General features: G+C 38.5%; 1 protein-coding gene across 1 annotated transcript in view; it reads left to right on the top strand.

The window, feature by feature from the left end:
* Positions 1–27,217, top strand: part of LOC126471443 (histidine ammonia-lyase-like) — a 241,699-nt gene that overhangs the window by 104,455 nt on the left and 110,027 nt on the right. Inside the window, exons 4-7 of the mRNA XM_050099622.1 lie at positions 3,857–3,884; positions 3,991–4,065; positions 16,972–17,044; positions 26,064–26,130. Coding sequence (XP_049955579.1) covers positions 3,857–3,884; positions 3,991–4,065; positions 16,972–17,044; positions 26,064–26,130 — 243 coding nt within the window. The remainder of the gene's footprint in view (positions 1–3,856; positions 3,885–3,990; positions 4,066–16,971; positions 17,045–26,063; positions 26,131–27,217) is intronic.

The raw sequence follows: 27,217 nt of genomic DNA, 5'->3' as shown, positions 1-27,217 counted from the left end.
CATGATACTCTAATAAATGCGCAGACATATATATGCTAGATATCTTTAATATATATGTGGTATATAAGTATATGCATACTGTACAAATGGGAAATGTTGTTAGCAAAAAATCTCGAAAAGTTATTGAGCGATTTTGTTCAAATTTTTACACAATCCACTAGTAAACGTTGAGATGGACACAGACTACATATTTTTAATCTGTATGGCATATAAATGTATACACTATATAAAAAGAAAAGTAGAAGGCAAATATCTCGGAAAGTTCATGACTTAATTACTTCAAGTTTAGGGCCTATACACCATACTCTAATAAGCGTTTGGATGGGCATAGGCTATATATTTTTATATATGATTCATAAATATGTATATATACTATATAAAAGGAAAATTTTGTTAGCAAAAATCTCAAAAAGTTCTTGACTAATTCATATTTCTACACAATACTCTAATAAACGTACTAAAAGACATAGACTACACATTTTTATGTACATGATACATAAGTAATTTATATAATATATATACTATATAAAAGACAAGCATTTGTTACCAGAAAGCTCGAAAAGTTCTTGCTCAATTTATTTCAAACTTTTCACACAATAAGCACTAAGACACAGGATCATCAAATGTGCTTGTGACATGGAGGGGGTCTTTCCAGAAAGCCTAAAAGGATGATGCAGGAGAATCAGAAAATTACAGACCTGTGAGTATTTTAGCAACAACAGCAAAGATCATTGAACGTATTCTGTACAACAGGTTGATGAGGTTTTTCATAGCACACAAAATATTACCCAGAAGTCAACATGGTTACCAGAAAAATAAGTCCACCACTGAATACTATGTGCTAGATGCTTTTGACAAGGAAGAAACTACAACAGGGGTATTTTTTGGCCTATCTGAAGCAACTGACCTAGTAAAACACGAACTACTTCTGAAGAAATTAGAATCCTTTGGGATCAGAGGTACTGCACTTCACTTGTTGAGACCCTAGGTGACAAACAGGTATTAGAAAGCGGAAATATTAGATGAAAAAGGAAATAAATTTTGTTCAGATACAAAGGAAATTACACATGATGTGCCACAAGGAAGTGTACTTGGGCCATTACTCTTCATTATTTATGTAAATCCAATGGCACCCAAAATAAGACAAGGCTTTATGCTGATCATACCAATATTGTAATAAAGGCTGCAAATTTAGAAGAATGTGCTCTAAATGTTGAAGGGGTTCTTTGTTATCTTGATAAATGATTTTTCAATAATAGATCAGTACCAACTCACAAGAAAACCAATTTTATCTGTTTTAAAAACAACACGACCAAACAAAATTTGTTAGAATTAAAAGTTAATGGCAACAGACTTGAGCAAGTGAAAATTCAAAATTTTTGGGTCTCCTCATAGATGACAAAATGACATGGTCAGAGCACATCAGTATCGTACGCCATAAGCTCAACTCGGTTTGTATTGCTATCAGGAAGTTAAGTGAAATTGCCAACATGGAAAACCTGATAAAATATTACTACGCACAATTTTGTTCCATTATGTCCTATAGGATTGAAATTTGGGGGAGTGCATTAAATATGAGTAAGATCCTTATTATACAGAAAAATGTCATCCGCATAATGACAAGGCAAAAGAGGTGTACCACTTGTAGACCAAAATTCAAGGAACTGAACATCCTAACAGCAGTAAATCTCTACATCTACAGAATTCTAACACTCACAAAAAAACACAGCAATCTCTACTAAACAAATGAACAGGTACACCAATATGAAACCAGGAATTGCTGGAAACTAAGGATAATTCAGCATCAAACCAGCTGATATGAGAAAGGGATTACGTACATAGAAAGACACCTCTGTAACTGTCTTACAAACATCATCACGCAAATAGAGAAATGAATGAATTTAAAAACTGTATTAGACAAATATTGACAGGAAATCCATTTTATTCAGTGCAGGAATTTTTTGACCAAAACATAGTTATGAATAAATGAATGTATGATTATAAACTTTTATGATTATAGACTGACATGATTATAAACACTTGTGATTTTAACATGTAATATTATTAATCTTTATTTTAGTATTAATTTCTAAGTATATAGTAATTTTTAACTATATACACAAACTTTAATGAACTCTCAACTTTAGTGTATAGGACTGTTCAGCTGGAGAGAGGCTACTTGTTTCTTACATATATATTTAATATTAATATACATGTAGTATATAAAGAGGAAATGTTGTTAACAAAAATGTGGAAAAGATTTTACTAGTTGACCTCAAATTTTCACACGATACTATAACAAAATTAGGACAGCCTATATATATGATCTATAAGGGAAATGTTTTAGCAATAATGTCAAGCAATATGCTCTACAGTGTCTCCGTTATCATCAGAAGGGTTTTGGGAACTCCATGTTATGGTACTGAAGCACATGCAAAATTTTTGTGTACATAAAATCCGGTCTTAGGTGTAAAATTAGTTTTGTTTTATTGGCCTACTGTAGCAGGAAGAAAACAGAACCAGAGAAGAAATGCACAAAAAAGGATAGTACGCTCCTGTTTTAAACGACTCTGACTGAAAACTGGAGTACCAGTTACCTCATCCTACGTTCCTCAGCACCTCTAAAAACTTTCACAAAAATGTTGGCATGATACGCTATTTGTATTAGCGCTTTTTTATGCTGTGAAAGAATGAGACAGAGGCAGTTGGAAAGAGACGGAAAAGTAATAAATACTGGGAGATAGTAGATAGTGGTTGTAAGTAATAAATACTGGGAGATAGTAGACAGTGGTTGTGGTAAAGAAAGAGCGAAAGAGATAAGTCCATTGTGAGAGAGAGAGAGAGAGAGAGAGGGACACAGTGGCAGTGGAACACATTTGACGGTGACAGAACATTGCATGGAAAAGAGTGAAGGGACCGGCGCGAGTGGACGAGGAATGAAGAGAAGGAGAAAGTGGAAGTGGCTGAAAGCCAGTGATGACGAGAGACAGTTTATGACAGAACGAAGAGGGGAGAGATAGTGACAGTCAGAAGAGACAGCATCAGTGGGAAGAAAGAATGAGAGAGTAGCAGTAACAGAGAGCAAGAGGGAGACAGTGGTAGTGAAAGAAGACAGCAGTAGTAGGACATAACAAAGGAGACTGTGGATTTGAGAGAGGAGTCAGAGACAGTTACAGAGGCACGAAGACATATTGAGTTGAGCTGAATGAGTGAGTGAGAATTGGCACGTGTGAGTGGTTGGGTATGAGTGACATACGACGATGGACAAGTGGCTGTGAATGAATAACAGTTAGGGGGGCTTGTGGGGGTGAGATGTGAGTTACGTATTAAAAAGACTGCGAGTATGATCGCATGCCAAAAATTTCTGAACATGTTGAGGGTAGAATGAAGCAGCTGGTACCCCACTTTTCAGTCAAAGTCTTTTAAAAAAGTAGCATATAGCCTTTTTGCGCTCTGATGGGAGCATTTTTTCGCTGGTCTCTATGCATCGTGAACATAGTTTGCTTGCTATACATTCTGTGCCAGCGCCTTTTCTTGAAAACTGGTAGTGCGATTTTGTTCAGATGAAGTGCGTTCGAGGCAGTAGTAATGAGTGGAATGATCAACCTCACATTACCTAGAATATGCTGGAATATGTAGGAAACGTGGTCAACTTCAAAACTTCAGATGCTAAGACAGTCCAAAAGTAGAACTGAGATCAACCACAAATCTTCTTATTTAAAGTTGTGCATTACTGATGATTCTGTAACACAGTGGCGATTTCTTTTAAATGGGCACTTAATGCAGTGAAAGAGGTGAGAGTTAAAGAGAAACAGAGAAAAGTTTGACAATCATTTTCCTTAACAAGTATCAACAGACCAGCGAAGTTCACCCCTCCTGAAGAGGTAAGTAAGATCGCCAAATAAACAGTGACTTGTTCCATTGTATGGTTAATTAAATGTGTCAGATCTTTCTAACAGTGGCATTACAAAAGTAATTATTTATTTCTAGTATCTATACCTGGATGGCTCCAGTTTATCCATAAACGACTTACGGTCACTAGGCAAAGGAATCTTCAAAATAAAGGTGAGTGCAATGCATACAGAAGCAGGCAATTCATAACTACCGAATTATGATTTCAAGGATTAAGTTGTGATATTTTCCGTCTGTGTGCTCTCTGTCTTATTTCTTTCACTTGTGAGTTCATCTTAGTTCCCTTCCATTTCCGTACGTATTTTGCTGTAGGAAAGCTTACTGCAAAGAGTAATTTTTTAAAAGAAAAACCTCCACTATCCATGGGCATGTTCATCAACACACCACCAGTGCCAGCTGCCATCCTGGAACTTTTCCTGTTGCATCAAATTTCCGATATCACCTCTTCTTGTCTGTAACTTACTCAGAGTTCTTAGCCAGTCCTGATTCAACATTTTGTAACATCTTCTTTTCAGTCTTGTCGTTTAAATCAAACATCAAGCCAAAACCTATATTATTCACTCTCTTATTTTGTGTTATTGTTGTCAGTCGACGTGGGCTCCAAGGCAATAGATAGTTTGCTTTGAACTTTTGGTGGAACCAAGAAATAAATGTTATCCAATCTAAAAACTGAAAAGAAGTACAGTTTTGTGCGTACTTGAACAAATACACTAGAAGATGAAAGTAACAACGCAGCACCAAAGAATAACCCAAATGGGATGGAAATCAGTCGATGTGATGTACCTGTACAGTCAAACAAGTGATTACAATTTCAGAAAAACTGGATGATTTCTTCAAGAGAAAGGGCTTCACAAATTTAGCAAGTTGGTCTACCTATGGCATTCATACAAGCAGTTATTTCGGCCTGGCATAGGTTGACAGAGTTATAGGATGTCCTCCTGAGGAATATCGTGCCAAATGCTGTCCAATTGGCGCACTAGATCGTCAAAATCCCAAGCTCGTTGACCCTGCCCATAATGTTTCAAACTTTGTCAATCCAGAGACCTTGCTAGCCAAGGAAGGGTTTGGCAAGGATGAAGATAAGCAGTAAAAATTATCACCGCATGCAGGTGAGTATTATCTTGGGTGCATCATTTTACATCTGTAGAATCAAAATCTGCTGCTGAGTTACATTCAGTACTCATTTCGTTTCCTGTTCCACTCATAAATGAAATAAGGAAAAAATTACCATCTACATGCCTCTGTATGAGCCCTAATTTCTCTTATCTTGTCTGTATGGTCCTTATGCAAAATATACATTGGTGGCAGTAGAATCAGTCTGCAGTCAGCCACAAATATTGCTTCTCTAAATTTTTTCAACACTGTTTTGTGAAAAGAATGTTGTCTTCCATCCAGGCATTCCCATTTGAGTTCATAAAGCATCTCTGTAATACTCATGTGTTGACTGAACTTCCTGGTACCAAATCTAGCAGCACACCTGTGTATTGCTTTGACATCTTCCTTTAATTTGACATGGTGGGGATTCCAAAAGCTCAAGAAATACTCAAGATCACACAAGAGTTCTATACATGGTCCCTTTTATAGATGAACTACATTTTTCCAGAAATATCCAAATAAACCAAAGTTAACCATTCCCTTTCTTTACTCCCAACCTTATGTGCACATTCCATCACATATCTTTTTGCAACAATATGCCTAGATATTTAAGTGATATGACTGTATCAAGCAGCACATCTCTAACATTGTATTCAGACACTATAGGAATATTCTTCCCACTCATCTGCACAAACCTACATTTTGCTACATTTATACAAGCTGCTAGTCATCACATAAACTAGAAATTCTGTCACAGTCATCCTGTATCCACCTACAGTCACTCAGTGGCAACACTTTCCAGTACACTACAGTGTTGTAAGCAAACAGTTGCACATTGCAGTTCATCCTATCCGTCAAATATCTGTCACATATCTGAAAATCTATTCCATATGCTCAAACCTTTATTAAGTCTGCAGTGGGGCACCGTGTCAAATGCTTTCCAGAAATCTAGGACTATGGTATCTGCCTGTTGCCCGTTATCCATGTTTTGCAGGATACTGTGCAAGAAAATGGGGCAAGCTGTTTTTCACATGAGTGATGCTTTCTAAACACATGCTGATTTGTGTGCAGAACCTTTTTTCCCAAAAGAAATTGCTGTATTGTGGGCCTATACCTAATCTGCCAGCAACATACATTACAGCCAGGCTATGTGGAGGCGCATCTTCCTTGCAGGTGACATACAACATCAGCCACTTCCAGCATGGCCACCAGACAGCAACCCAAGTGCTGTCAGAGGTCACTGGCCCCCATAGACCTCTTTCCTTAAATGGGGCATGTGACTGCAACTAGGACCTGCTGTACCGTGAGCCCAGGCTGTATTTAGGCCAGCTTACAAGTCCTGAAAACTCAGTTCATTTCAAATGGGCTTCCTGGACCAGGTGTGGAATACAGTTGCATTTCATCAATTCAAACCCACTTGGAGCCATTGGTGTGCCACTGCAGCAGTAGACAGGCAATAAACAGAAAAGGGAAACCCAAATCACTTAGTGGCTTTTCCATTTAATTTTGATGCTACTGGTGCATGTGCAGAGGTGGAATGTGGATAGTGGAAACTGTCAGAGGCAGAAAACATAAATTTTTGTTGTAGATAGAGATACATGTATCAGTGGCAATTTGGAACCTTTTAGATCAGAAACAATTGAGCCTACTGAACTGCAGATTCGATGGGGTGGGAGACAGCGATGTGAAGTCATTACGTTTAGCAGTATTAAATTTTCAGGTTGAGGCAGTTCAGTTTAAGCAAGGTATGGAAGTAGTGCCTTGTTTAACTGAAGATTGTAGTACAATTCTGGGGTAAGACTCTCTGTTAGAACATCATACAAAAATTGACCTTTGGTAACACACGGTGGAACTTCAAGGGACAACATTCCAGTTGGGGGACACTGTCATCAGTGATGCATTATCATAAGTTTCATTTGTCTTAAGGGGAAAACTGAGGCCCCTGCTATGTTTCCAGAGAATAAAGTAAAATAACTACAGACCATCTCAAAAAACCAGTTGAACTATGAACAAAAACATTAAGACTTGAGTTAAATGATGTTGTGCTGGAAGGCACCATAAAATTGCTTTGTATGAATGTAGAACCAGAGTTGCCTGTTGATATGTTGTGTATAATAGAGCCACTGGAGGAGAATGATGTACTGGACAGGTCACATTGTTTTGTGAGAAGAAGTATTGTATGCATACAAGAGAGAGATGGCAGGCAAGTGGTACCAATAAAATGGGAAAATTTTGGCATCAATGAGGTAAAGCTAATAAAGGGTCTTTTAATTGCAAATTTAGACATCCTAAAGGAGGATGATTGGAACAAGTCAAATATGAAAAATGGTCAGGTGCAGGCCACTGCTAAAACTACAGTATGTAAGAAGATAGAGCATCTGAAAGGAACAGGAAGGATGGTGATGGAAAAATTGCTATTAGAGTTCAAGGATTTATTTTAATCTCAGGGTCCATTTCTGCTGACATCCATAGTGCAGCATCAAATTCCAACACGGAATGAAGCACCAGTATATTAGAAATCATATTGTGTACCTCAACATTTACAGCCAGTTATGGAGGATTTTATAAACCGACAGCTAACGGATGGAATAAAAGAGGAGAGCATCAGTCCATGAGGAGCTGCCATCACAGTTGTGCCTAAGAAGTCAGCAGGTGGTTCCAAAAATATAGAATCTGCTGTGATTACCAACACCTTAATAGTAAAATGGTAACAGACATGTACCTAATACCAAAAATCATGGGGACCATCAATTACTTGGAACTTCTCTACCATAGACTGGAGGACCATAGACATAGAGTTGGAGGAGGTTCCAGAGGACTGATAAAAGACAGCATTCTTGGTCCCCTGGGGTCATTATCAATACTGGAGAGTGCCATCTGGATTATACAGTGCACCAGAAACATTTCAGCAATTGTTGGATTGGGTACTAAAGATGTTGAAATCTTGGCAATGCACGTTGTACTTTGGTGACAGAACTGTGTTATTGAGGGATATATGAGCTATACAATGGTTAAGAGGGGTTTTCAAGTGCACATCTTACACTGAGTGTGAGAAGTGTCTTTTTTCCTTGGATTAAGTTGGTTATTTGGGAGCATATAATTAGTAAAGAAGGGATAAGGATGGACTCCGATGTTGGTACAAGCAATATGGGTTTTCCAGTTCCCAAGACAAGTAACGAGCTACAACATTCTTGGAGCTGGCCAACTACTGTATGGAATCTGTACAGGAATTCATAGATGTTGCATGCCTGCTTACACAACTGCTGAAAAAAGGTGTGAAATTCGAGTGAACAAACGAGTGCCAAGAGGTTAAAAAAAAGCCTTGACATCAATCCCAGTGTTGATTTTCCAAGACTATCAGAAGAAGTTTATGCTGTCATATGACATTTTCAACCAGGCATTTGAGTGTTTTAATACAGGTGGTATGTGGTTAAGAGTATCCTGTAGCTCGCACTTCACAAAAACTGAATAAGGTGGAAAGGAACCATTTCACAATGGAAAAAAAACCTGCACAGCTTAATATATGGAAATACCTATTTTTTATGTTATTTGTATAGAAAGAAATTCAAGGTTGTAACTGGTCATGCAGCTCTAAATTGGTTATTTGCGGTAAAAGAACTTTCTAGTGGGCTCGCAAGGTAGGTGATGATACTGACCAAATTTGATTACAAAGTTGTACATAAGCTAGGCACAAAGGTAACAGTAGTGCAAGCCCTGGGTTATGTTTTTGCAAAATGGCAGAGAGTGCAAGCTGTTGATACCAACTGTATGCTGTACATGACACAGCCACAGTTCAGCATGTGTGACAGCATGTGATGAAAGTTAACTAGGTTGGGGCCACATGTGGTAGTACTGGCAAAGCTCAAGGAAGAAGTATTAAAGGAAACACATGATCACATGATGCTGACCATGGAGATCATAGGAAAATGAACTTGAAGGTAGGAGAGTGGTACTTGTCAAAAACAAGGAAGGAACATGTGGACCAATATGTGAAAAATTCTGTTCAGTGTGCATAACAAGCGAACATGAACCACAAGCAAGTATCGTTGCAAATGCCACCAGTGGCAACTAAACCTTTTGAAATGATAGGAATGGATATCCTAGGACCATTTAACAGGACTCTAGCAGGAAACCATTTTGTTTTAATTATTGTTGAGCACTTCTCATGGTATGTGGAAATGATCATCATTCTGAATCATCAAGCAACTACAGTGGCATAAGCAAAGGTCAACAGCTGGGGGCTGAAGAATGATGTATCTGAAATTCTATCATTTGCTATGGGTTCAGAAATTATGAACCAGTCCATTGCATCATAGACTAATGCTAGAACAGAGCATGTGTGTCATACTCTTGGTAGGATGTAGAGTTACCATGTATATTCCCACCATAATGAATCAGATACGGACTTGTCACTTGTCTTAGCAGCATATGGCTCAAAGGTTCACACTAGTACTGGGCTATTCCTTTATGAGGTGGTGTGTATGAGGAAGATGGCTTTGTTGAAATGGAAATGAGCATATGGCATTGTTAGCTGGGAGCCCCTAGTAGGGCAAGTTCGGATGCCAGTTGCAAGTCTTATTGCATTCGACTCCACACTGGGTGACTTGCACTCTGGTGATGAGGATGAAATGATGATGAGGACAACACGACACCCAGTCCCTGAGTCGAGAAAATCTCCAACCCAGCTGGGAACTGAACTCGGGCCCACTTGCATGGAAGGCGAGCACGTTACCACCCGGCTAAGCATGTGGATATGGCTTTGCTGTTTGATATGGTCAGACTAAAAATCAATAAGGACAGGGAGTCATTTCAAAATTTTACCAAGACACTAAAGATAGTATGAAGGCATGTGCAGAAGGCAAACATGAAGGCTCTGGAATGCCAAAAGTTAGTAGGAACAGCAGAGGGCAAACACCAAGGCCCTGGAATTCCAGAAGTTAGTAGGAAAACACACTGGAAAATTACTGCAATATGGGGTTGGGCAATGGGCAATGTTATCGAGGTCACATATCCCAAAGGGCAATATGAAAAAAATTGTTACAAAGTACCAGGGACAATACCAAGTAATAGAGACACCATCATCACTCAGGATAAAGCTTCTGTTGCCACCTAGGAGAACAATAGTTTACATTGGACACTTCCATCCTTTTCAGGGTGATTAAGATTCACTGCCACCACCAAGGAGAATGTGAAAGGAAGTAAGAAATGGTGCAAGCACAAAGATATTGAGCAACCCGTGCAGGAAGTAGTGTATGAATGAATGTCAAGGAAATAAGGATATTATTTTGTACATTTTGTGTTATGTTGTAATGTAGTTGCGGGTTAGGTTGAATTGTAACATTAGTTAAGGTGTGAAATAGTGTGGTTATTGGAGGGTGACATTTTGTTGCAAAAGCAGTGTGGAGAATAAGTCTTATGTGGGCTGCAATTATTGTAGTTTTATGTCAACTGTTTATTGTCAATGTATTTGAGAGAATTATGTAGGGTGACAATAGATCTTTTTTAAGGGGAGAGGGAGAGTAGTTGCAGCTTACTGTTCCCAGGTTTCTGTGCACCAGAGGAAAGGATGAAGGGAATTCTAGTTGTGGCAGCACTTCACCAGTTCACCGAGGGTGAAGTAGGAGCCTGCATTTTCAGTGGTTGGAAGGTAGAGTGCTTTTTACCAGGCAAGAGGATATGGTTCTCACAAGACTAACTTTTAACGGGTGGGAGATGAGTAATGAGGTGAGAAGGTTTAAGGATGTGTTTTCAAGGTTACAACAAGCAGTGAAAAATGAAAGGAGCTGTCAGAAGGACAATGACAGACTCTTTTAACGAATTTGAAAGCAATATTTTATCTGCAGATTCTAAAAATAACCCCAAAAAAGTTTGGTCGTACGTAAAATCTATGAACGCTACAAATAATTCGATACCTTCTCTTGCTGACAGTATGGGTAATGTAACTGATGATGATAAACAGAAGGCCAAAATTCTAAACTTAGCTTTCAAAAACTCATTTACAGTAGAGGACTGCAGCACCATTCCCCCTTTCAGTTCCCATAAGATTATATGTTGACTATGCTACAAATATAGCACCATTCTTATCCATCATCTATCAATGGCGGAAAGTTCCACGGGACTGGAAGAAGGCCCAGGCCATAGCAATCTATGAAAAGGGTAGAAAATCAGATGTACATAATTACAGGCCAATTTCACTGACATTGATTTGTTGTAGAATCATGGAACATATTTTGTGTTCAGACATAAGGACCTTTCTAGACTCTGAGAAGCTCATCTGCAGAAACCAGCATGATTTTAGAAAACAGCGGTCATGCGCGATACAGCTGGCCCTCTTTGTGCATGATATACAACAGGCTCTAGATATCGGCTCCCAGGTTGATGCCATATTTCTTGACTTTCGAAAGGCATTTGACTCAGTTCCGCACTGTCACTTGCTACAAAAAGTGCGTGCTTATGGTCTATCCAATGACATATGTGGTTGGATATAAAGTTTTCTAACAGACAGGGAGCACTATGTCATCCTTAACGGGGTAACTTTAACAGAAACAAGACTAACTTCAGGTGTGCCCCAGGGCAGTGTAATAGGTCCTCTGCTTTTTACGATTTACATGAACTGATGGTACTGTCATAGGCCTTAGACTGTTTGCTGATGATGCTGTAGTCTACAGGAAAGTAGTATCACATGAAATTTGTGAACAAATTAATGAGGTTTTGCAGAAAATAAATGTGTGGTGTAATGACTGGCAGTTATCTCTCAATATTAGTAAGTGTAGCCTACTCTGTATAACAAGGCAAAAATCCCCATTAATGTATGAGTACAAAATAGATGATCAGTCTTTGGAAGCGGTAACATAAGTCAATCATCTGGGTGTGACTATTCGAAATTATCTCAAATGGAATGATCAGATCACACAAGTAACGGGTAAGGCGAACTCTACATTGCAGTTTATTGGTAGAATCCTGAAGCGATGCAGTCCTTCAACAAAGGAAATAGCTTACAATACATTAGTTCGTCCAGTCTTAGAGTATTGTTCATCTGTATGGGACCCTTACCAGTTGGGCCTGATTCAAGAGATTGAGAAGGTCCAAAGAAGAGCAGCAAGATTTGTGACTGGTACATTTAGCCATCATGAGAGCATTACAAATCTCATAGAAAGTTTGAAGTGGGACACACTTGCAGATAGATGACACGCTAAACAGAAGGGGCTACTCACTAAATTCCAAAATCCAATCTTCACCGAGGATGTAGACGATATATTATTACCACCATCTTTCAAATCACGTAATGATCATTGTTCAAAGATAAGGGAAATAAGAGCTCGTACTGAGGCATTCAGACAGTTGTTTTTCCCTCACACAATCCGTGAGTGGAACAGATGGGGGAAATATGACTTTGGTGCGAATTGGGTCCTGCGCCACACACCGCCTAGTGGCTAGCGGAGTATATATGTAGATGTAGATTTGGGAGATAAAGGGTCTATTCAGAGAAGTTTTGGGGTAGTACAATATATTGTACATGTCCTACGAATGGTTACAGGAGCAAATACAACAGGAAGTAGATGTAGTACAGTGTACGTTGCAAGGGTGCAAGAGGGGTTTTTTATATGCTGGAAGAAGGATATTGAAAACTGTGTTCAAGGCTCTGGGAGACAATGATATCCAGGTCCTAAATGGTACCAAGAAGAGAAAGAAGGAAATGGCAAAAAGTTAAAAAAAAAAAGGCAGTTATAGAATGGCATACCACACAGATGTCAAGTTTGAAGCAGGAGCTGTTAAACAATGCGTGTGCTACAGAAACTGACAATGGAGGTAATGAAGTATATGAAGATAGCTGTTGTTACTGTGAACCAAAATCTAAGGATTACACTGACTCAAGTGGATTTTTTGGACACAAGGGTAATAGTCACAAGGCTGTTAGGCTGTTACAATTGTTAACCAACAGCATCTGGGATGTGTGAGTGGTAGTGGTCAGTTTGTAAGAAGTCATCTGAAATGTAGTGTATGGATAGCAAAGTCCAGCATTGTTAGCCCTAGAAAAGTAACTTACTGGCTTAGAGAAGGTATAAGGGGAATTACCACTATACCATCATTTAGCAATAGCGGAAGTTAGGATAGACCAGGCACATCTATCTGTGATGATTCATTTCCTGATTGCTAATGGCTACACACTGTCTTGGTGTTTTACCACTCAACCCTCCCATTAAAGTGGGAAGCCTTAGAAAAATTAATACAGGTAAGAACAGGGGAAACATTGCTAATACCAGAGGATGGGGTAGCCATGCAGTAATGACAGCAGAGAAGCTCCAAAATTGTCAGTGGGAAAGAATTATATGTTAGACCCGAGTATTCCAGACTGGTATAGACAAATGCAAGATTCAATTTATCTTAGGCAAAAAAAATGAGCAGTGTTGCCCACATGACAGCAGTCTGATCTGATCCACTCTCTTATCCACCTCATAACAACCCAAGAGGGGCATATTTCTGCAAAATGGATGCTACGCCATGTGCAGCAGTACTGGGAAAAACATCACATGGTTCTGATCTTGAGTGTCTCAATATCCAACACCACAGTAGCTCTGACTCTGTTCTGTACAGCCTTAGGCAGAGAGCCACCGATCCATGTGATCCCCTGGTGGTGCAGATACCACACACTGGGCCACCAGTTGTACATTAAGAACAAAGAGTGATAGTAGAGAGTTGAAACTTTTTGTGTGGGTGAACATCACAATTTAGGTACCAGTAAAAAATACATGTTCCAGAATGTAAGATGCAACAAAACACTAGTGAACATGGCACAGGGCCCCTGAGCAACTTTTCTTATGTGTTAAATAACACATGGAGAGCTGCCATCGTGGTATGACTAGCGAAAGGCAATACTAGCAGTTGTATACTGTATTATATGATTTTATGACGAAAAAAGTGGCTGTTAATTAGTGAGAATGGGAAGTTTCACATGTCAATTGCATGTGTTGATTTCAGGAGAGTTATTAAGTGTAGATGAATGATGAGCCAGAGGGCTAAAAGCATAAGATATATTCACTACCAATGAACTTTGTAGCTCAAGCTGTGTAGAACTTGGAGAGAAAAGTGTAAATATTATATATTGTTGTCCATGTATGCTGAGTTTTGTTGCAGATCAGTTGGGCCTTACAGCCATTCCAGTTGAAGAAGCTATAAGCAGCTGTTGAGCAGCAAGACAACAGCCTGTAAATTGCAGCAACAGGGCTATTTATGTATTACAAGTCAGGTGAGCCTGAGCACCACAATCCTGTTGACACAGTGGAGAGACTTGCAGGACAGGTCAAGCTGTGTCTACACTGTTGAGCGATGGATCTGTTACTCCATATGTGGTTGGAAGCAGTATATTGGCACAACAAATGAACTTCCAACCATTATAAATAAACATCAATTCTAGCAGAGGTATTCGTAGTCCAGCAGCACGTTCTATGACAAGAGGATTACATCATGCACCAGAATGATATGGGTCAGCAAGCAGCCTCCATGAGTCTGGGCCTCTGCTACTGCTAGGCCATATTCTAGCACTGGGTCCTCCTCCCTGGCTGGTGCCTTTCTACTGATGTGGAACCTCCAGGTTCACTTCAGTGTCAGCCACACTCCTGCACTGGGGGCAATAGATCATTACTAGGATGGTGCAGCCACTGCCCTACGACACTGGGAGGGATGAAGGGGTGACCTAGCACCATGTGCCTTCACTCATAGGGGCAAATTCTACTTCCATAGGCTGGAATCTCCTAAAAGATTTCCAGCAGGCTTGCACACCACTGGCTGCATCTGCCAGCAATCACACTATACACTATGTGATCAAAAGTATCTGGACACCTCCAAAATCAAAATTTTTCATATTAGGTGCACTGTGCTGCCACTTACTGCCAGGTACTCCATATCAGTGACCTCAGTAGTCATTAGACATGGTGAGGGAGCAGAATGGGGTGCCCCGCGGAACTCATGGACTTCGAACTTGGTGAGGTGATTGGGTGTCACTTGTGTCATACATTTGTACGCAAGATTTCCACACTCCTAAACATCCCTAGGTCCACTGTTTCTGATGTGACAGTGAAGTGAAAATGTGAAGAGACACATGCAGCACAAAAGCATACAGGCTGACCGCATCTGTTGACTGACAGAGATTGCCAACAGTTGAAGAGGATCATAGTATGCAATAGGCAGACGTCTATCCGGACCATCACACAGGAATTCCAAACTGCATCAGGATCCACTGCAAGTACTATGACAGTTAGGCGGGAGGTGAGAAAACTTGGATTTCATAGTCGAGTGGCTGCTCATAAGCCACACATCATGCTGGTAAATGCCAAATGATGCCTTGCTTGGTGTAAGGAGTGCAAACATTGGACAATTGAACAGTGGAAAAACATTGTGTGCAGTGATGAATCACGGTACACAATCTGGCAATCCGATGGAAGGGCATGCGTATGGCAAATGCCCAGTGAACATCATCTGCCAGCGAGTGTAGTGCCAACAGTAAAATTCGGAGGCGGTCGTGTTACGGTGTGGTCATGTTTTTCATGGAGGGGCTTGCGCCCCTTGTTATTTTGTCCAGCAATATCGCAGCACAGGCCTACATTGATGTTTTAAGCATCTTCTTGTTTCCCACTGTTGAAGAGCAATTCAGGGTTGGTGATTGCATTTTTCAACACGATTGAGCACCTGTTCATAATTCATGGCCTGTGTCGGAGGGGTTGCATGACAATAACATCCCTGTAATGGACTGGCCTGCACAGAGTCCTGACCTAAATCCCTTAGAACACCTTTGGGACCCTTTGGAACACTGACTTCATGCCAGGTCTCACCCATCGACATTGATACCTCTCCTCAGTGCAGTACTCTGTTAAGAATGGGCTACCATTCCCCAAGAAACCTTCCAGTACCTGATTGAACATATGCCTGTGAGTGTGGAAGCTGTCACAACACTATATTGAATTCCAGCATTACCAATGGAGGGCGCCACGAACTTGTAAGTCATTTTCAGCCAGGTGTCTGGATACTTTTGATCGCATAGTGTACCTAACTGGGCCATGCACTACTGAGTGGGTTTCTGAGTGTCAGCATTCCTGGCAACAGATTTCATGGTCAGCTTCTTGGCCAACAGCATACCACAAATCAACCACATCATGCACTTAAGGGGTATAGCCTCTGTGCCACAGTGCTGCAAGCGTAGCATCACAAATCTAGATACAGTGTTTAACTTCATAATACTGGTTTCCTGAGCTAACAACAGCCTGCTGCAAATCGTCCCTGGCACTTCATCCCAGGCCACTTCAATTGTAGCTTACACAATTCCTGACAATGGGCATTAAATTCTGTCCTTCCTTCCCTGATATACCATTGCTTATAGTAGAATCATACTAATCATATATTCATTTTATGTTCACAGTGAGTAAAATTAATGCACACTTTGTTCTGCTATTATAAAATTATTATCATTTAAATTTCTTGTGTGGAAAAAATATTGAGCTTTGACCCAGGTAATTCCTGTAATTTCCTTAATGGTATCTTGTTTTGCATGAAGTACAGCTGCCAGTGTAAGTAACTGTTTCATGCAGCCAAAAAGCATATTTTATATATGTAGGCCTATTTTCTCCATCATCATTCAAAATACTGCTCACACCTTGACATTTAAATATCTCATCAATAAGAAAGAAATGAACTGGATTTGAGAAAATTTTAGGTATGTAACAATTAAATTTTGGCCACATAGAAATCTGCAATATATTTGTCATTTTTCAGTGAAAACGTCTTTCTGGTTTTGTAATTGGTTATTTATGAGAAAATCAGTGAGCATTTTGCAAGGGCTGTCATTTTCATTCAATCATCATCTTCAGTTACCCACAGTTCTGTTGCTGTGTGTGTATTTTATCAACTGCCACCAATAAGCTCAAGCAATATTAAATATTTTTGATAATTTTGCATTTCCTCTCATTTCAGCTCACACATGAATCAGAAAATAATGTTACAAGGGCAAGAGAACTTATTGACAAGATTTTAGGAGAAAAGAAAGGTAAGTATTTGTGTAAATTAGAAATAAACATTCTGAATTAGCACATTAAGTGCAACTTGTGACTCGTAGAAGTGGTCAGCTATGGAATAATGAAATATGGAATAACAAAAAGTTTTCGGACATTGGCAGGAAAATTTAGCTTACATTACACATATACAGTAAAATATTTACATTATGAATATAATAGAGGGAAACATTCCACATGGGAAAAATATATCTAAAACCAAAAACGAAAGCGTTGGTACGTTGATAGAGACAATAAAAAACACACAAACACACACAAATTTCAAGCTTTTGCAACCCAAGGTTGCTTCATCAGGAAAGAGGGGAGGAGAGGGAAAGATGAAAGGATATGGGTTTTAAGGGAGAGGGTAAGGAGTCATTCCAATCCCGGGAGTGGAAAGACTTACCTTAGGGGGAAAAAAGGACAGGTATAAACTCGCACACACACACATATCCATCTTCACATATACAGACACTGTGTCTGTATATGTGCAGATGGATATGTGTGTGGGTGAGAGTGTATACCTGTCCTTTTTCCCCCTAAGGTAAGTCTTTCCGCTCCCAGGATTGGAATGACTCCTTACCCTCTCCCTTAAAACCCATATCCTTTCGTCTTTCCCTCTCCTTCCCTCTTTCCTGATGAAGCAACCTTGAGTTGCGAAAGCTTGAAATTTGTGTGTGTGTTTGTGTGTTTTTTGTTGTCTCTATCAATGTACCAATGCTTTCATTTGGTAAGTTACAGCATCTTTGTTTTTAAAAATATTTACATTATTTCATATCATCATATGGATCAGGCACATGTCTGTACACACTATTTTTCAAAAGGGTACTACAAGTAGATTCCTCTATAGTCTAACACAATTCAGCTTATATATATTATAATAGTACAGTACACATAATACAGTGTATAATTACATTCTTTCATACCACTGATAGATCGGAGACATTGTCTATATACACTGTTTTCCAAGATGGTACTACAACTTAAAGTCCTCTATAGAGTAACAACACTTCTCTATTAATAATTATTTCAGTCTACTCTTTAGCATATTTAGATTTTCTTTCTTGAGTTCACAGGGTAGTGCATTGTAGAAAATTGCTCCAATTCTATGTGAGCTGTGGTCCGTTGCCTTTTTATTGGTCACAATTGTATGAAAATTTTCCCTTCCCCGTGTATCATAGTTGTGTACATTACTGTTTGTCATATTAAATTCAGGATTTTGTTTCATGAACATGACTGTCTACAGTATGTACATGGAGTACACCGTAAGAATTTTATATTTTCTGAAGATGTCTCTACAAGGCTCTCTCTTCTTTACCTTGGCTACCATTCTTACTGCCTTTTTTTTGTAATCTAAAAAGTGTATCTATATGAACTGCTGATGCCCACCCCATATCTCAATAGCATACTTAAGGTGTGGATTAATCAACCCAAAATATATTTGCCTTAAAGTATCATGGTTAAAGAAGGATGAGACCCATTTCAGTAGATACACATTTATACTGATTTTCTTGCAAATATTATCTACATGTTCTTTCCATGATAAGTGTTCATCAACAATGATGCCCAAAAATTTATGTGAATTTGCATATGCAAGACCCAATGGGGATGTGAATACAGTATCAGTTGTGGCAGCATTATAACTGAGGATGAACTTCATTATTATGGTTTTGTCTTTATTTACAAGACGCTTGTTTGCTGTAAGGTATGTGGACAGAGTATTGAAACTGATCTCAATACTGTTAACTGCAGACTGCATATCACTGTCTCAGCTGATGAAGGATATGTCATCGGCATAGCTTACAACCATGCAATTTTGGGGTTAAAGTAAGTTATTTACATATACAAGGAACAGAAAAGGCCCTAGTATGCTTCCTTGAGGCACGCCGCATTGTAGTGTCCTGAAGGTTGATTTGGTTGTTAGGAGCTGCTTATAATTTTTATAAGTTAGCTTTACAGACTGTTTCCTGTCTTTCAACTATGAGGTAAGTAGTTTCAAGGCTAGTCCTCTCAACCTGTACTCTACTAGCTAACACAGAAGAATGGTATGATTCACAGCATCAAAGGCTTTACTCATATCTAGCAAAGTGCCTATTACCTTGTCAATTTTGTCCAGCTTATTTAATATTTCATGAATAAAAGATGCTACTGCTGTTGTAGTAGATTTCCCTTGTCTAAATCCATGTTGTAGGTTGTTTAACAGATTGTGTTTGGTGAAGTATGATTCAACTTGATTTAGTATTACTCTCTCTAACAATCTGCCTAGTTCTGAGGTTAATGATATTGGCCTGTAGTTTTTAATGTCAGTTTTTAATCCCGTTTTATGCAATGGAATAATTTCAGTAATTTTCAAAAGGTCAGGGAATACACCATTTCTGAGGGAGGTATTTATCAAGTGAGTCTGGGGTTTCACTAATTCATCCCTACATTCCTTTACCAGTTTAGGTGAAATGTCATCCCAGCCACAAGACATTTTTGGTCGAAGTGCTGATATAATTGCTAGGATGTCCCTCTCAGTAATGAATGGCATGGATATAAAAGGACTGGCTAAATATTCCAAGACTAGAGTTTTGTGGCTTGACATGAACTTCATTTGTACCAACTGTACTGAACTTTTGTATAAATTTCTCACACAGTTCTTTTGGGACATTTATTTCTTCATCATTTTCTTTTAATGTTATGTTGCTGTGTTCACAGGAATTCTGTTTCACACTTCCTTTATGCATTATTTTCCAGGCAGTTTTACTGATACAGCTAGAGTTCGTTATTTCAGAGGTATATTTCTGTGCTTTTAGGTTAGTCAAGGACTCTCTGTATGTTTTCCTGAGCAGTTTATATTTCGTTGAGAAATATTGTAGTTTAGTATCTCTAAAAAGTATATAGCAATCTTTCATTTTCTCCTTCAGTTCAATAATTTCAGAAGGGAGATTCCCGGCCTTATGGTTTACAACTTTATTTACTTTTTTAACTAAAGTACAGGTTTCATTTAAAGTGTTACTAAATAACTTATAGAAATATTCCCATTTTTCATTCACTTCAGTTGCATTGTACACTGGTTCCCATTTTTCATTCCCTAGTGCCATCTTAAGTTTAGAATAATTAAATTTTCTTTTATATATAACTGTACCACTTTCAGTTACATCTGTGTTCCCTACATCAATTTCCATAGTAAGAGCTCTGTGATCACAAATGTAGTTTTCTAAGGTGTTTACATTTACTTTCTCTTTTCCTACATTTGTGAGAACATGGTCAATACATGTCTTCGTATTTGCAGTGACTCTTGTAGGTTCTGAGTTCATTTGTTTAAAGTTATAACGCTGTAATACATCCATATAGTGCAAATAATTAACACTATTATTTAATGAGTCTATGTTGATGTCTACAACAAGCAACAAGTGTTTTTTATACACTGCTGTCCCCTCCAGCAGGACCTCTAGGCAATTTAGAAACTCTTCTGTGTTACTTCCAGGTAACCTGTACAGTGCTGCTATAATAAGGCTGTTGTTTCCATACTTTAGGTTTACTGCTGCAACCTCAAATACCATTTCAGTACTCAGATCATCTATCTACATCTACATCTACATCCATACTCCGCAAGCCACCTGACGGCGTGTAGCAGAGGGTACCTTGAGTACCTCTATTGGTTCTCCCTTCTATTCCAGTCTCGTATTGTTCATGGAAAGAAGGATTGTCAGTATGCCTCTGTGTGGGCTGTAATCTCTCTGATATTATCTTCATGGTCTCTTCGCGAGATATACGTAGGTGGGAGCAATATACTGCTTGACTCCTCAGTGAAGGTGCGTTCTCGGAACTTCAACAAAAGCCCGTACTGAGCTACTGAGCATCTCTCCTGCAGAGTCTTCCACTGGAGTTTATCATCTCTGTAACGCTTTCGTGATTACTAAATGATCCTGTAATGAAGCGCGCTCCTCTCCATTGGATCTTCTCTATCTCTTCTATCAACCCTCTCTGGTACGGATCCCACACTGGTGAGCAGTATTCAAGCAGTGGGTGAACAAGTGTACTGTAACTAACATCCTTTGTTTTCAGATTCCATTTCCTTAGGATTCTTCCAATGAATCTCAGTCTGGCATCTGCTTTACCAACGATCAACTTTATATGATCATTCCATTTCAAATCACTCCTAATGCATACTCCCACATAATTTATGGAATTAACTGCTTCCGGTTGCTGTCCTGCTATGTTGTAGCTAAATGATAAAGGATCTTTCTTTCTATGTATCCACAGCACATTACACTTGTCTACATTGAGAGTCAACTGCCATTCCCTGCACCATGTGTCAATTTGCTGCAGATCCTCCTGCATTTCAGTACAATTTACCACTGTTACAACCTCTCGATATACCACAGCATCATCCGCAAAAAGCCTCAGTGAACTTCCGATGTTATCCACAAGGTCATTTATGTATATTGTTAATAGCAACGGTCCTACGACACTCCCCTGTGGCACACCTGAAATCACTCTTACTTCGGAAGACTTCTCTCCATTGAGAATGACATGCTGCGTTCTGTTATCTAGGAACTCTTCAATCCAATCACACAATTGGTCTGATAGTCCATATGCTCTTACTTTGTTCATTAAACGACTGTGGGAAACTGTGTCGAATGCCTTGCAAAGTCAAGAAACATGGCATCTACCTGGGAACCCACGTCTATGGCCCTCTGAGTCTCGTGGACGAATAGCACGAGCTGGTTTTCACATGATCATCTTTTTTGAAACCCATGCTGATTCCTACAGAGTAGATTTCTAGTCTCCAGAAAAGTCATTATACTCGAACATAATGCATGTTCCAAAATTCTACAAGTGATTGACATTAGAGATATAGGTCTATATTTCTGCACATCTGTTCGACGTCCCTTCTTGAAAACAGGGATGACCTGTGCCCTTTTCCAATCCTTTGGAACCCTTCACTCTTCTAGAGACCTACGGTACACCGCTGCAAGAAAGGGGGCAAGTTCCTTCGCGTACTCTGTGTAAAATCGAACTGGTATCCCATCAGGTCCAGCGGCCTTTCCTCTTTTGAATGATCTTAATTTTTTCTCTATTCCTCTGTCATCTATTTCGATATCTACCATTTTGTCATCTGTGCGACAATCTAGAGAAGGAACTACAGTGCAATTTTCCTCTGTGAAACAGCTTTGGAAAAAGACATTTAGTATTTCAGCCTTTAGTCTGTCATCCTCTGTTTCAGTACCATTTTGGTCACAGAGTGTCTGGACATTTTGTTTTGATCCACCTACCACTTTGACATAAGACCAAAATTTCTTAGAATTTTCTGCCAAGTCAGTACATAGAACTTTACTTTCAAATTCATTGAACGCCTCTCGCATAGCCCTCCTCACACTACATTTCGCTTCACGTAATTTTTGTTTTTCTGCAAGGCTTTGGCTATATTTATGTTTGCTGTGAAGTTCCCATTGCTTCCTCAGCAGTTTTCTAACTAGGTTGTTGTACCACATTGGCTCTTTTCCATCTCTTACAATCTTGCTTAGCACATACTCATCTAATGCATATTGTACGATGGTTCTGAACTTTGTCCACTGATCATCAACACTATCTGTACTTGAGACAAAACTTTTGTGTTGAACCATCAAGTACTCTCAAATATGCTTTTTGTCACTTTTGCTAAATAGAAAAATCTTCCTACCCTTTTTAATATTTCTATTTATGGCTGAAATCATCAATGCAGTAACCGCTTTGTGATTGCGGATTCCATGTTCTGCGTTAACTGTTCCAAATAGTTCGGGTCTGTTTGTCACCAGAAGGTCTAATATGTTTTTGCCACAAGTCAGTTCTCTGTTTAACTGCTCAAGGTAGTTTTCAGATAAGGCACTTAAAAAAATTTCACTGGATTCTTTGTCCCTGCCACCCATTATGAACATTTGAATCTCCCAGTCTATATCCGGCAAATTAAAATCTCCACCCAGAACTATAACATGGTGGGGAAATCTACTCGAAATATTTTTCAAATTTTCCTTCAGGTGCTCTGCCACAACAGCTGCTGAGCCAGGGGGCCTATAGAGACATCCAATCACCATGTTTGAGCCTGCTGTAACCGTGACCTTCACCCAAATTATTTCACACTTCGGATCTCCGTCAATTTCCTTCAATACTATAGCACTTTTTATTGCTATAAACACGCCTCCCCCTTCACTGTCCAGCCTGTCTCTGCAGTATACATTCCAATCTGAGTTTAGAATTTCATTACTGTTTACATCTGGTTTCAGCCAACTTTCTGTCCCTAATACTATGTGGGCATTTTGACCATTTATTAATGAGAGCAGTTCTGGGACCTTTCTATAGATGCTCCTGCAGTTTACTATTACCACAGTAATATTGTTATTCCCTGTTGCGTTTTGCCTACTACTACCTTGCCACCTCTCAGGAGGCATCTTGTCTGGCCTAGGGAGGGAATTCTCTAACCTAAAAAACCCACATGTGCACTCCACACGTACTCCGCTACCCTTGTAGCCACTTCCTGTGTGTAGTGCACGCCTGACCTATTCAGGGGGACCCTACATTTCTCCACCTGATTTTACATCATTTCTACTATAAATGACTACCCCACCACTTTTGTGTGTCTTTCTGCAGTACAAGTTTATAAGTTTGTAATTTTTTAGCCTGTTACCATATGCTTCCTCTTCCTCGCATCTCAATTCACTCGCTAGGAAGAGGTGTGGCTTAGTTTCTTTTAAGTAAACACTCAGCTGCTCTGTTTTATTAGTTACATACTGGACATTCTGATATGCAAGAGTTAATTTATTATGCTTTCCTCTAAAAAAACATCATTGTTTACTTTGTGACTCAGAATTCTGTTTAATTCGTATTTTTCTTTGATAATTTCCCATATTTTGTCACACAAGAATTTTTTGCATTCAAAATTTAGGTGCATACCATGTCTGGTATGTAGGCTTCTGTTCAGTTTGCCTATATCTAATATTTTACATTTGGCAAAATGAGCACACATTTGTTTCATTTTAATGTTTGTTTTTTGAATCAACTTATTTACACATGAATTGTACATGAGATCTTACCTGTGAGGCAGTGTTGTAATAATGGTGTTTCGTGATTTATTTGCTTCTAGGAAGTTTTCCAGGCTTGCTAGGCAATTTCATTCTTTATTTCTTGCGATGTCATTGGCACCAACTATACATGCTACATATTCGTTCTCTTCTTTCTTGTTTCCCTGCAGGTCAACATCAGTAACAGATTTTGTACTTGCACCTGGTTTCACTATTCCTATTGCTTGGATATCTTTGTAATTTTCCTCTAAAACACTCACCAAATTTCTGCCGTGGCTCTCTGTTAATAAGAGAACGTTGTACCCTTTTTTTCGATGGTAATAAACGGTTATGAGAGAAGTGACACAACAAAAAACATACTAAATTTCGTCCATTTGTAAGCAAAGAGTTCCACTGAAATTCAAAGAAGAGCCATGGATAAAAATATTTCAAAAGAGGGAACAGTGAAGCAAAGTATAATAGAAACTATTTGAATAAAATAAAATTAAAATAATTGAATGGAGCAGATAATATTCTTTTCTACACAAATTATTGAATCTCTGAATCTCCAGGTGGTGAGACATAAAATAACTAATCAGGAAATACCTAAGGGTTTGAATAAGATGAATTACAGAGAAGAAATGGAGATGGATACTGGTAATTGAAAGAGTGTTAACAAGTGGAACAGAATAAAAATGATGAACATGGAAGGCGAAAGGAAAGAAGAAAGAGAATAAAATGTAAAATTGTATGTTGTGGCCATAAGAGGTTAAACTATGGCATTGCCAACACATATCTGAATCTTGTTTGGCATTTTTTAAATAACTTTTTTTTCAGGAATTTGGACACGCTGAATTTGTAAATATTGTTCAGTTTCACTTCAAACTTTTTTTCACCTAAAACTGAAGTAACCTTATTGGAATCAATATCAGTCCAACGAACTGTTTTATTTTCAAAATGAGAGCCATGTTGCTAGATAAATTACGTTTATGGATCACAGAAATGTGATATGGTAAGTCTGGAATTATGTTGGAGAAAGGAGAGCTAAGATACTTGTCATATCATGGTGCAAGCACAAATCATGTGCAGGTTACTCACCATGAGAGTGACAATAAAAAATCACATGGAGAGAGGGAGACATACCTGGCCATTTGCACTAATGCTTTTAAAAACTTTATAAGATTCATGGCACTGAGACCATTCTCTGGGGGAAATCACTACATAATCATTTGTCTTCAAATCAGATCATTGAGATGTGGATTGTGCACAATAATAGGCCAGTGGTAGGCAGAACTATTTCATTCTGATTCAGCATTCTTGTGACACTTTGTTTTAGCCTTTCTGAACTGATTATGAACAGTAATATTTATCCTTAACAATTAAATAATAGTGACAAAAATTTTGTTGTACAGTCCAATAAATTTAATGACTTGCTTGGAAGAACAACAGTTTATTTTGGAAACACTTGATTTCCAATATGCCCAAAACTTCTTTGTTTCTCAGTCTTCTATGTTCTTTCTGAAGATAAGAGGATAATGATGTACTTTATGATTCATTTTTTATTTCTTTCGAATACATGAATCACTTTACCTGTTTCCTTGCAAGCTGCTAAATTACATAAGACTGACCTCATTATCATGCATCTGTTTGGATGTATGTAGTAGTTAGTACATATACATACACTGTAAGGAAACAACATGATATGCTACATTTCAACTGAAAATTGTTTAGTATATCTTGATGAAGAAAATAGAAATGTTGTACATTTTGCTATGAATATATGACCAAATTAAGCATAACTGTAGTAACTCCCTGGGTTTGTGAAAGTTTTTCTAAGGATTTCTACAAGAAATAACTTCATAAATACTCACAATTAGTTTTAAAATTAATAATATTATGCTGAATAGATATGAGAAGTCCATATTTCTTACTTAATACAATTATTTTATCTTTAAAAATAACTACATCTGTGGTGCAAATGTTTCTGCTTCAGTGGTTTACGGAATAACAACAGGTTTTGGAAAGTTTGCGAGGACCGTAATTGATGCTGACAAATTAGAGTAAGTAAACCGAATTTATATCAAAATGTAATTTATATTTTTCATTTCAAAGATCATAATTTAATTTTGTGTGCTTTTTAACGTAATTTTTTCAACTGAGCAAACCAAGGATCCCTGGAAAGTAGGTACATTTATTTCCCCAGCCTATACCTATTCCACATTTTTCCTGTGATAGTGATGGTATAAACAATGTATATTACTGTTGCTTCAAGTTCCTCAAAGTTTGAAAGAAAAGGAAAGCCTGCTACCTGAGTTACCTTAGCCGACTCTTTACATTTTTATACCACTAGCAGTGAGTCGGTTCATATCTGCCCAATGAAGTGGCTGTTACTTTTACTATACTGCTGTATTTGTAACTGGCTTGATCTCACTGTACAGTAAGTTCCTCCCATATTTAACATGAGTACATCAGTATGTTCTGTTTTCAATGGCTGCTTATATTGCTATTTCTTTGAACTCTCTGAAAAAATACACATTTATGAACTATTCTAGAAATGTAGCTGCCTTAACCCAAAAAGTAAGTAGTGCTTATCTACCTCCTTCTTGGTTGTGTCAAAGCAAAATACAATATGTATAAATGTCTCTAATGGAAGTAATTTTCATTTTTTGTGCACTTTGATATCTTATAATTTATATGCTGTGCAATTGTTTGCTGTTGCCAGATACAAGTCTATTTGAAACATAATGTGTTGTCTCAAAATATAAAAATTTATTTGGTCTATAATGGTATCAGTGGATACTTATTATCTACTTGTATGAGTAAGTACATTTATTAATTGACTGGCTGGAAGTGTGACTACATCTAATATGTCTTTTATTTTGCTCATAGTGGAGCTGAATTATACTGCACATGACAGTAGTATCAGATCCTTTTCGTAACATGGTGCTGAGACAAGGGGGCCCATACAATAGTTAGTAATGGATGGGGGAGGGGGAGGGGGAGGGGGAGGGGGCAGAGCTAGGGCTATGAGTGTTTTCACTAAACACAGACTTTTGAAATTGCTTCACCAAAGAAAACAAAGAAAATATTCCAGAATTTGGACCAAGAACAGCTGCCAGTGTAAGTAACTTAGAAGATCTCCTTGAA

This window comes from Schistocerca serialis, chromosome 3, assembly GCF_023864345.2.
Source record: "Schistocerca serialis cubense isolate TAMUIC-IGC-003099 chromosome 3, iqSchSeri2.2, whole genome shotgun sequence".
In the NCBI taxonomy this organism is placed as follows: domain Eukaryota; kingdom Metazoa; phylum Arthropoda; class Insecta; order Orthoptera; family Acrididae; genus Schistocerca; species Schistocerca serialis.
The sequence above is the reverse complement of the archived record's forward strand: the minus strand, read 5'-3'. Positions and strand labels throughout refer to the sequence as shown.